General features: G+C 47.6%; 2 protein-coding genes across 5 annotated transcripts; one reads left to right on the top strand and one right to left on the bottom strand.

Moving 5' to 3' along the window:
- Positions 1 to 1,461: 1,461 nt before the first annotated feature.
- Positions 1,462 to 5,811, top strand: LOC131260960 (serine/threonine-protein kinase stk11). 4 transcript variants are annotated; one of them, XM_058262822.1, is made up of 7 exons: positions 1,462 to 1,844; positions 1,912 to 2,553; positions 2,617 to 2,979; positions 3,059 to 3,195; positions 3,273 to 3,458; positions 3,547 to 3,710; positions 3,793 to 5,811. In XM_058262822.1, the coding sequence occupies exons 2-7, from the start codon at positions 2,035 to 2,037 to the stop codon at positions 4,134 to 4,136; spliced, it is 1,713 nt and encodes a 570-aa protein (XP_058118805.1). In that variant the 5' UTR covers positions 1,462 to 1,844; positions 1,912 to 2,034; the 3' UTR covers positions 4,137 to 5,811. The 4 variants fall into 4 exon arrangements, with proteins under 4 accessions (XP_058118805.1, XP_058118806.1, XP_058118807.1 ...); XM_058262823.1 differs by having other exon boundaries at positions 1,909 to 2,553; XM_058262824.1 differs by having other exon boundaries at positions 1,462 to 2,553; positions 3,796 to 5,811.
- Positions 5,812 to 6,614: 803 nt separating this feature from the next.
- Positions 6,615 to 9,951, bottom strand: LOC131272078 (integrator complex subunit 5). The gene is made up of 4 exons (XM_058273695.1): positions 9,701 to 9,951; positions 9,021 to 9,624; positions 7,146 to 8,947; positions 6,615 to 7,082 (listed from the first exon to the last, which is right to left on the bottom strand). The coding sequence occupies exons 1-4, from the start codon at positions 9,908 to 9,910 to the stop codon at positions 6,693 to 6,695; spliced, it is 3,006 nt and encodes a 1,001-aa protein (XP_058129678.1). The 5' UTR covers positions 9,911 to 9,951; the 3' UTR covers positions 6,615 to 6,692.
- Positions 9,952 to 10,355: the final 404 nt, after the last annotated feature.

The raw sequence follows: 10,355 nt of genomic DNA, 5'->3' as shown, positions 1-10,355 counted from the left end.
TGGCTAATAGCCAACATTGAAGTGCACCCATTTGAACGTAATTGTCTAGGGTAAAAAAGTTACTGGATCTCTTCGATAGCGATTGGAATTCAAAGCATAGGCTTTGGCAACACGAATCAAACTAAAATCAGCAAGACTTATGTAGAACGAATGAACACTACGAGGCAGCTGGAAATGCACAGAACAATACATCACAAATCAGCTACTACTTATACTTACCAAAAAGTTCGTCCAAAACGAACGATTGATTGCGCACCGTTGAAATTGAATCTCCCATTGTGCATAGCATCGCTTTCGTTCGTTAGTCGTTTGGGTCGTTTTAGCAAGCAAATTGATTGTAACGGTGTTATTAGTGATAAAGTATGAACCAACATAAGTAACGGTCTACCAGTGCGGGCGTGTTTTGCCCGCGCCGGAGATTTCTCACCATTTTTTAACCACATTTAGCCAATTGTAGGGAAATATCATCCTTTTAAAACTCATAACACACCGGCCAAGGCAAGTGAGGCTCCTCATTGATATACACACCCTGTCGTCACATACATTTAAAGATCGAGATCTGTGGGAAATAAGCAGCGGCGAAAGAAAGTGGTTCCAATTCCGTGGGGTGACTGTGGAAATTGGCAAGAGTACACTTTTGAGCACCTTAGTAATATCGAGACAGCTTACGAAGAACATTATTTTCCAACTCAACCGTCAATCTCAAAGCAAACACAAGAATCTGATAGCAAAATGCATCGACAGTGTTGTTTTTTATTAACTTTGGAAAATTTCTTTGTTATTAAAAGCACAGATTTTATGTCGTTTAGATGGATAACAATGGTTACAAATTACATCACTTATCGTACTAGGAGTGGAATGACGAGGATCGCTGCACGGTGATTTGAGGGATTTAACAATAAAATAGACCTTATACAATGAATAATTTGTTTGTTTGTACATAAACTATCGAAAGAAACCGTATAAACGTTGGCATGATAGTTTTTTACTTAATTTACTGCGTTTAAGAATAACTATAATCCAAAAACAACATGAACATTTATCGCAGCTAACTTTAATTTGCCTTATTCATTGAAGCTAACTGACGGTTTGAATAGAGTCACATGTAGTCAAATAAATTGTGTCCGTTCCTGCAGGGGTCATCATTTTATTTCAGTGTGGTCTAGTGGTTGGAATGGATCGGAGTTAACCCGATGGACCAAATCCATTGATAAGCTCCATGCTGCGTGTGGCAAGTATTACAAACTCTTTATCCACTCATGGCTTCTTCAAAAACCATTCATTTTGAGGAATGTCATATTTTTCTTGCATGATGAACCCTTCTGAAGCATGAGGAGCTAATCATACTTAAATTGAAATCGGATTGAAGACCTTCCTGTCGAGATCGGCTTCAACCATTCGCTCCAGCTTCGGCATCCCACCTCTAGTACAAAGTAAAGAACAACAAAAAAAGAAAATGTCAATTAGTTTGTGATTTTTTGGAAACAAAATAAGGAAAAGTGATAATATTCTGGTGTTTTAGGGCAGCCTATCGGTAAGATCCACCTACAGCCTAACGCCGTCTCATCTCTAACCCGTCCTGCTATCAAGACGGTCCTCTGTCGCGCGCACGGAGCAAACATGAGTGTTTAGAGGAGCTGTGTGACCCACCAGCGCAAGCAAGGACATTGCCTTTCGCAGTGGTTACACCACTCGGCAGGGCGTGAATTCTGAACCTTATTTACCGAGACTGTTGCATCTGCTTCTGCTGTCCAGCTGCTGTTCGTTCTACATGACCAGCCCTGAGGTGCATCGGGGCCTTTCGTTACGTCGCAGCACGGCCGAACCGTTTTCGGTTGTCCCTGGTTGGTTTCGATGTGATTGTTTGCAACACCGTTTCTAACGTCCTCCACAACCCATTGTCCTCAGCAGTGTGTCACATTTCACGCTCGGTTGAAAAGATCCCGCTTCAGTCATCTGGTGCCCTCGGGTTCACAAGGCACGACCGACCTGTGAACCACCTTACCTGCAGCTGGCCTGCACACGGTGAAAGCAATGAGCACCAGCTTTGCTCCGGAAATACCGTACTCGAACGATGGAGCCAACAACCACGCAAAGTCGACGAACGCAACTAACAACAATAACAATGGATCGTGCGTCAGCGCCATCGACGACGAGGATGGTCAGGGTCGGGCGGAGCAGGGCGAGGACCGGTACGCATTCGCCTGCGACGATCCGCCGTCGGACACAGTAACGAAGGCGGCGATGAACGGGGCCACCTCGGACAGCCTGGAAGACCTGGAGGACGTTTACAAAACGTGCAACAGCCAGTCGGTGGTCGAGTGGATCAACGATGACGACGAGTTGGAGCGTTTGGACCTACCGACGATGCCGCTCGACCCAACCAATACCGTGTTCAATCGGGTGGACAGCTCGGACATTATCTACCAGGAGAAGAAGAAAAAGTGCAAGCTTGTCGGCAAGTACGTCATGGGGGATGTGCTCGGTGAGGGAAGCTACGGCAAGGTAAAAGAGGTGCTCGATTCCGAAACGCTTAGTCGACTGGCAGTGAAGGTAGGGGACGCATCATAAACAGGAAAACCCTTTCTACAAACCACTCGTTCCGTCTCCTCGCAGATACTAACCAAAAGGAAACTACGACGCATTCCAAACGGTGAGCAAAATGTTCGGCGGGAAATCAAACTGCTCCGCACGCTCCAGCACCGGAACGTGATCGAGCTGCTGGACGTGCTGTACAACGAGCAGAAGCAGAAGATGTATCTCATCATGGAGTACTGTGTCGGTGGGCTGCAGGAGATGCTCGATTCGGTTCCGCAGAAACGGCTGCCGATACACCAGGCGCACGGCTACTTCGTGCAGCTGCTGGACGGGCTGGAGTATCTGCACGGCCGGGGGATCATCCACAAGGACATCAAGCCGGGCAATTTGTTGCTGACACTCGATCATACGCTTAAAATATCGGACTTTGGTGTAGCCGAAGTAAGCCGTAGTTCCTTTGTCCTTCGGTGTGGGAGGAAAGGTTCCCGCGTTTGATATTCTAATTCGCTTATCCCCACAGGCGCTGGATACATTTGCACCGACGGACGAATGCACGACCGGCCAAGGATCACCTGCCTTCCAGCCGCCGGAGATTGCGAACGGACATGAGGTATTCTCAGGATTTAAAGTCGATATCTGGAGCACGGGCGTAACACTGTAAGTGGTAGGCCTTTGAAGCACCTCGTCTGTCTTGTTACAAATCTCCCTTTGCTTGCGTTTCATATCACCAACAGATACAATATAACAACCGGACTGTATCCTTTCGAAGGTGATAATATTTATAAACTATTAGAAAACATAGGTAAATGTGAGTGGACGCCGCCCGACTGGCTGGAACCACGGTTGGCCGATTTGCTGGTGAACATTCTTCGGGCGGATCCGTCGCAACGTTTCACGTTACAGCAGATCCGGGCTCATGAGTATGTTTTCTGTATCAGAATTTTTTTGATAAATTACCCCTTTGTGGTAAGAACAAAATAATGTTCTAATCTCGTGTTTATGTTGTAGATGGTTCCAGTTCGCACCGGATGCCACCAGTCCACTCGTCCCGATACCACCGTTAAAAGGCGATTGGCAGAGATGTTCCACAGTGTTGCCTTACTTGATCGCGCATCACTACGAGAGTGATCGTGACATGCCGCCAGTGTACTACACGGAACACGATATTAATGGTAACGAATGAACGCTGGTGCAGGTTTACATCATACGATTCCGGTTGGCTAATATTATTGGTATTCTTCCTTCCCTTCATAGAAGAGATGGCCCGACAACGGTACGACCCACAGGAAGGCCTTTACGATCGCCACTACCTTGCCCCGACGCTGGATTCGCTCTCGTTTCACTCGGAAGACGATCAATCGAGGTATGGTGGTGGTGGTGGTGCCAGCGGCTACCCACCGCACACCAGCAGCACCAGTGGCCGTACGGTGACCGAAAAGCGCCCCTCGAGAAGCTTTTCCCTTTCGCCGAAGGCAAGCCTGAAGCACGCGGTCGGCAGTTGCCCTGCCAGCACCGGAAATAGCGGCACCAAGCGGCGATCGCGCAAGACCGTCTCGTGCATATCGTGGCGAAAATGGCCTCATTGCCGTCAGTCGTGAATTGTCGTTGTGTACAGCAGTAGGAACAGGAACTGGCAAACAGAAAAAGAAAAAAGAAACGAGCTAATCAAGTTGCGCGTGGAATTCATTACTCAGGTTTCCGTAAGCACTCGCTGCCGACGAGCTGCCAAGCAAGCACATTCATTAGGAAGTAACCCCTTGTACAGAGACGTGGGCTCACTTTGAAGTCGAAACGGTCGATTTTGTTTTCTTTCGGTTTTAATTGTTTCGTTCTGTTTTAAAATTTGCGAGACGCGTTGACGAACACTGAACGTAAACGAACCGCTGTGTTCCGATTTGGCTTGTGTCCTTGGATAGTAGATAATTAGGGAAATATTATTTTATTCACTCACCCTCTATTTTGATGCATTATAACCATTTTGTTTTTGTTTTGTTTGTTTGTTGCCCTCACAAGCCACTTGATCAGTTGGTTCACGACCGGTCTTTTCGGTTTCGTAACATGCCAAGTTGATAATAAATACCTATACCCTTCGACTCCACTAGAAACAAGCCTATGCGTGCAAAACAAACCACCTATCTACATTAGTCAGACACACCAAAATTACATTTACATTCAGTTAGTGAAATGAGGGAAAAGCACTCGCTACGCTAAGGACGAGCCACTAGTGCAGCCACTGAAGCAAACACCCGGATCGATCCGGCCTTAGACAATTTCCATTCGGTAAGCTGAACCGCGCTAGATTGGAGAACGAATATTCCATACGCTTTTTTTGCAACTGCTGACCACGCTTGTTCGCTAGATTAACTAGAATAGCTTCACTATCCGCGCCTGGTCGTTTGTCCTCGCAGACAATGCCAATGTTAGCGGTGTCCCAGGCAATGCTTGTCGATGTCGAAAGGAGAGAAACAGGAAACACAATGGCGCATACTCATATAGTTGTCCTAGTCACGTTGCTAGGGCGGGGAGAGCAACTCGATCGTCGATCGGATGCAATATCCGGCAGTGTGTTTTCTTATGCGCTTGGAGTTCGAACACCATTACACCACGATTTGAACGGATGCGATCCCGCCCAGGAAATGGTCTTCTAGGCATTTTACCAGAAACAAAAAATCAAAAAGGAATAACGTTCATCCACACCTGGTGGGGTTGTTGGTCAAAACCGCACGACACGCCGTTCGCTCGGTCGGCGTTGTTGTTGCCGTTGTGAGAATCTGCACGGTCACACGGCATCAATCAGTCTTCCTCTTGCCATAACACGGTAGTCATGCGACGGCTAGTAATCATGATCATAGGACTACGTACACACCTGAGCAAATGTATAAAGGTGGATGGCTTTAACGAATCAAATCAAGTACCCACAACCCGCTAGGCCCGATAGGCACGTGTTAGATTCGCGCGGCGGTACACATTATTGAAGACATGCAGTGTTTATCGTATACATATATATACTACAGATTGTATAGGCAAGCAAAACATGGGCAGATTGTGAGTTTTAGTAATTTAGAAGAGAAAACATTAAACGGGGTGGTGTAACATTAACACAATTGAAAGAAGCGGGACGTAGTAGTAAAACGCTAAAGGGGTATAAAATGCAACCGTTGTTAGCGCTAAGCATGGTTAAGTGAGTGGAGAAAAAGAGATAGAAATACATAATTTTGTAATTTATGGAACCAGAAAACAAGTCACGCTAAAATAAAATCAATTGTTCGTGTATAAAAAAAGGCAGAGGCCTTATTTGCTCTTTTACCTTTGTTTAAATTTAATCGAGTACAGGGAAGGTTGCCGACCCCTGTGCTAGATGAGAAATCGCTTCAAGCACCCTTTTTGTTTTTTCTTCATCAAAGAACTCTACGAAAATCTCGCTTGATCCATTTCAATTGTACAGTCTTTGAAACAAAGTCTTCCAATGGATGTGCCAAATAAGGTACTGAAAATAAATTAATTTTTTTGTTAATAAAATTTGCAAGCAAAATATAATTGTCCATCTCTTTACCCAAGGAACATTTGACGGTTCAACGAGGTGAAACAAGAATACCCCGTCCGAGGCGTCCTTTCACATTGGCTAGAGCTGCAGCTCCGGAAAAAGCGCCACAACGTAAAATGCCGCAGGCTCCCGAAACCATTCCAGGCAAGGTGCATGCCTCAGGAAACATACAAACTTATTTAAAAAGAAAAGCGTTGATGTCTCAGGATTCAGCCAGTACCGTTACCACTATCAGAGATGAACCCAATCAACCCCTGCAAACGGAACCAATGGACCCGAGCAACATAGAAATAGAACTGGCGTATTATAAGCATGAGGCCATCAACCTACAGCGCACCGTAGATGAATTGTTGAACGAGCTGGGTGAGCGCGAGAGAAAGGTGCAAGAACTTACCAAAAAGCTGGGCGCAATAAAATATCTAACGCGTGGCCATTTGCAACCCAGTGGAACGTAGGACGTAGGAAGAAGTCGGAAAATGGATTCAACCGTTTGCGTTTGACAACAATAATGCCAATTAGTTTGTAATATATAAAGGATCAAACATTATTTTTTTGCATTTTAATTGTACTGTTTTCAGAAAGTATTTCACATCTACAGTGTCGCCACGTTCTAGTCAATTAAAAGCACCGGTCCGGGATGGGGTGTTGTATTTGGACCCAGCACCAACGGTCCAAGGGGCGCCCCCTTGTGTCCTTGGTCTCCGTTAGAAGGGCCTGGTGGGCATCCTCCAACACCACCACCACCGTTAAAACCTTGTGGTTGGTTGATGGCTTGTGGATTTCGCAACTCCGGGCCGACAAACATTTGATAATACAGGTGGCCAACTTTGGTCAGCTTCTTTTGCATCGTGTTCCGAAGGGCGTTCGTGTACTGTACCGGTGGGCGGGAGGTGAGCGGATCGCGCCAATGGAACCCGGTTGGGTCACAGACAAACAGCACCGGCGATGGGACATGATCTTTCATGTAGTTCCAAACACACTCCTTGAGCACGTAAGCGATCTACAATGGGGTGAGAAAAAAAGCTATATATTTTCGGAAGGATTGGGTTTGGCTTACACTTACCTCCGGGCCATCCAGATATTCCAGTACGATGTGCAGGTAGCTAAGGGGCGGTGGAAGCAGCTGCGCCAGTGCCATCAGTTCCAGCAGCTTAGTCGTCACGTACATTAGATCCGCCTTTTGACCTTCCTTTGTTTCGGCCGTTTTCGAACGCCACTGGTGCAGGGCCGACGCACAAAGCGCCCTCAGCAATACCGAGCAATAGCAGAGCGATGGGCGGTAGCAAGCGACGAGCCCCAGTATGGACCAGAGTATAGGTGCGTGCCGGAATGTTCGTCGAATCTGAAGATCCCGTTCCATCGTCACCTTAGTGAACTCCTCCTCTGGCCACGGTAACCCATTGTACATCACATCGGGCGAAACGAGCTCCACCAGAAGCAAGGAAACGTAGCTGAACCCATCGATCGTCGCCTGATGATCGTTAACGTCTTGGCAGCACGCTACGATCGCGTTCAGCAACTGGTTCTGCATCGCCGAGCCGGGCCCGGCGGCTCTTTTAATCGGTACTTTCGGTCCCTGGCCAATAACGCCCGCGTGCAGCACGGTCGCTCTCGACGCGTTCAGTGCGATGCCTTGCTTTTGGTTCAGTTTTATCAACAAGTCGTCCAGTTTGTCGAAACAGTACGCGTCCGTTTCCGACTGCGAGCCAAACAAGGCGCCATGCATGAACAGAGCACCTTCGAGCAGTTCACGTAAGGCCGCCGTTCGGGCGGCCTTCCGGTGGCCACAGTGTTTCGATAGGAGCAAGTAAACACGATCGAGCGATTCGTCGAGCGCTTCTGATTCGCTAAAGGTACCGTTTAGTCCACCAGGGGGACCACTCGAAAGCTGTAGACAGTAGAAAAAGTACTTCACCAGCAGTTGAGATAGTTTGAGCGTTTCGGCCGTACCGATGGATGCCGTCCTGCCAATGTCCAGACACTCGATCAGACGAACGGTTTCATGTATAAGGTCATGAATCGTTTTTTCCCCGGTTGTATCACCGTTATCGCTTCCAATGGAGCAGGTAGGTACATTACGAGCCCTCTTTGCCGATTGTGTTCCCTCCAGGGATTGCTCTATTCCGTTGGTCGATCCCACCGTCGACGGTTCGTCGTGCGCCCGTTCCTGGCCCATAAATGTCTCCCAAATCTTCAGCAACCGATCGAGCAGTTCCTGCACAGTACCGATACAGTTTACCTTCCGCAGCGGACTTGCGGCCGCACGTTCCTGCCTCAACAATGTCACCATGTTGTGGATGATGTTCCAGTTTTCAACCCTTTTACCGGGTGCCAGCAGTATTTTCTCGAAGGCCGTCTCGAAAGCTGGCTTTGCCCGGGGCACTTCCGCCGTACCGACCGGGCCACCCAGCAGACGGACGAGTGCGTTTAGTTGAGGTTTGGTCCCGCTAGCGTCACCCGCCGCCGACGCGGACAGTAGGTACACGATTGATTGGTGGAACACAGAGTTTGATTTGAAGCTAGCTAGTAAAATTAACCGTACCGCCACTTGCTGCTGGTACGGCGAGTCGGAGATGCACGCTTGCCACAGCGCATCACGCGAACCATCACGGATAATGTCCTCCAGCATTGGGGAGGTATGCTTTTCGAGCACGACCATTTCCAACTCCACAAACATCATTTCCAGCAGCTCCTGGCACCAGCCGTATTTGGTGGAAAGTTTTGCGACGATCAGCGTGACTTCGATGGCGTTTTTCTTCAATTTTAGAAGCTGACCAGCTGCCAGATGGAGCGCGAACGTAAGGCTAAAATTTCCGGGCCACTTTTCCGGCGTAACCTTCATTGATGATAGCCGATTTTCGGCATCTGTGGAAGGATGAAAGAATTTTGATTTAATTGCTCACACGTTTTCTGATGCCTTCAATTGGCAGGTACTCACGGAGTTCCAAAAATACCGCCACCAAGGCCTGCGATATCGTTTCAGAGGATTTCGCCAACAGCAACAGGTAGGGAACAACACGTTCTCCCATACTATCCAGTTCCAGTATCGATTTGATCGCGAACTGCAGATCGTTTTCGTGGGCCATCCCAAGATAGCTCAGTATCTCTACCTCAGACTCGGACGCCTGAACTCCTGAGAACCGCGTCAAGCCCACGCTCAGCATACTGGAGATTGCCTTCAGCGGGAAGCATCCACCAAGCCGTGCAACAACCCAGTCGAAGTGGGGCGAGTGCGTTCCGTAGATAGTCAGCAGCTCTCCGATGCAGCCGTCCACTTCAGCTTCGTTCAGTTTCTCCAGGCAGAGGGCACTGAGGCTCACAAGGTAACGGACGGTGGTGCAACCGAGCCACAAATTGCACGCACCGCGAATGTCTGGCGGCCGGCGTCGGCCGTGCTTTTTGCAGATATCTCCCAGCAATTGCATACACCAAGATGAGATTAGCGGACACCAGGCAGACGGACCTTCGGTGACCAACAGTTCCAGTGCTTCGTGTATTTCGTGCACCGCGTCATCATCCGCCGACGGATCGGACACATTTTTCTACCGGCAAACAAACAAACGGTATCGTTTAATACATTTTCGCATTGAGATTCCCCTACCCTTCACTAGTTCTTACCTCCGCAACCAGCATGTACCCCTTGACAGCATTATTAAAAACGAGCGTAAAATACTCGAACACCGCATCCCGGGTTGACGGAAGATCCTCCAGCAGGTGTAAGGCGCTCTTCACCAACGCACCCGTGTCCTTCGGGGGAATGCCTTTGTACAGCAGGGACACGCTGTTTACGAAGAATTGCAGCTCCGCTAGAACAGGTTGTTTAATCATGGCTTCTAGCTACGAAATAAATCACAATCAGGAAGCATTAAACCAAGAAATCCCCCGGATCGGCAAACCGTGTTTTGTGTTGTTGTGTTTACGAGGCAAATTCAGAATTGATGTCAAAGCTGTCATAACATTTTCATGATAAACAAGGTTACTTGAACAAAGCTTCATAGACCTTAGTTATGATTTGAAATAATAGTTGCAATAGCAAATTCACCGTAATAAATTAATAGTTTGTCAACCGATTTTTTCAATTGATCCAAGCTGATAAATAATTTTTTGAACAAGTTTTTATTCTTTCAGGTATTGGAAAAAATCTTCTGCCTGTGTGATAGAGATAAACGAAACTTTACAGGTGAATCCTCTGAACTAAGTTTCACAGTTATGTTTTGTGCATGTAACATTTATCAATCGTTCCTAGTTCAAGAAATTTTCGAGTTATCTGGGA

Source organism: Anopheles coustani, chromosome 3, assembly GCF_943734705.1.
Source record: "Anopheles coustani chromosome 3, idAnoCousDA_361_x.2, whole genome shotgun sequence".
Lineage (NCBI taxonomy): Eukaryota > Metazoa > Arthropoda > Insecta > Diptera > Culicidae > Anopheles > Anopheles coustani.
Note: the sequence above shows the minus strand (reverse complement) of the source record. Positions and strands in the feature narration are given on the sequence as shown.

What these genes read in the sequence shown, in the direction of transcription:
- LOC131260960 (XM_058262822.1), top strand. Translation starts at nt 2,035, where the DNA reads ATGAGCACCAGCTTTGCTCCGGAAATACCGTACTCGAACGATGGAGCC. An exon ending in CGGACTTTGGTGTAGCCGAA is followed by an intron (nt 2,980 to 3,058) that starts GTAAGCCGTAGT and finishes TTATCCCCACAG; the next exon opens with GCGCTGGATACATTTGCACC. An exon ending in CACGGAACACGATATTAATG is followed by an intron (nt 3,711 to 3,792) that starts GTAACGAATGAA and finishes TTCCCTTCATAG; the next exon opens with AAGAGATGGCCCGACAACGG.
- LOC131272078 (XM_058273695.1), bottom strand. Translation starts at nt 9,910, where the DNA reads ATGATTAAACAACCTGTTCTAGCGGAGCTGCAATTCTTCGTAAACAGC. An exon ending in GGCGGTATTTTTGGAACTCC is followed by an intron (nt 8,948 to 9,020) that starts GTGAGTACCTGC and finishes ATCCTTCCACAG; the next exon opens with ATGCCGAAAATCGGCTATCA. An exon ending in AATATCTGGATGGCCCGGAG is followed by an intron (nt 7,083 to 7,145) that starts GTAAGTGTAAGC and finishes ACCCCATTGTAG; the next exon opens with ATCGCTTACGTGCTCAAGGA.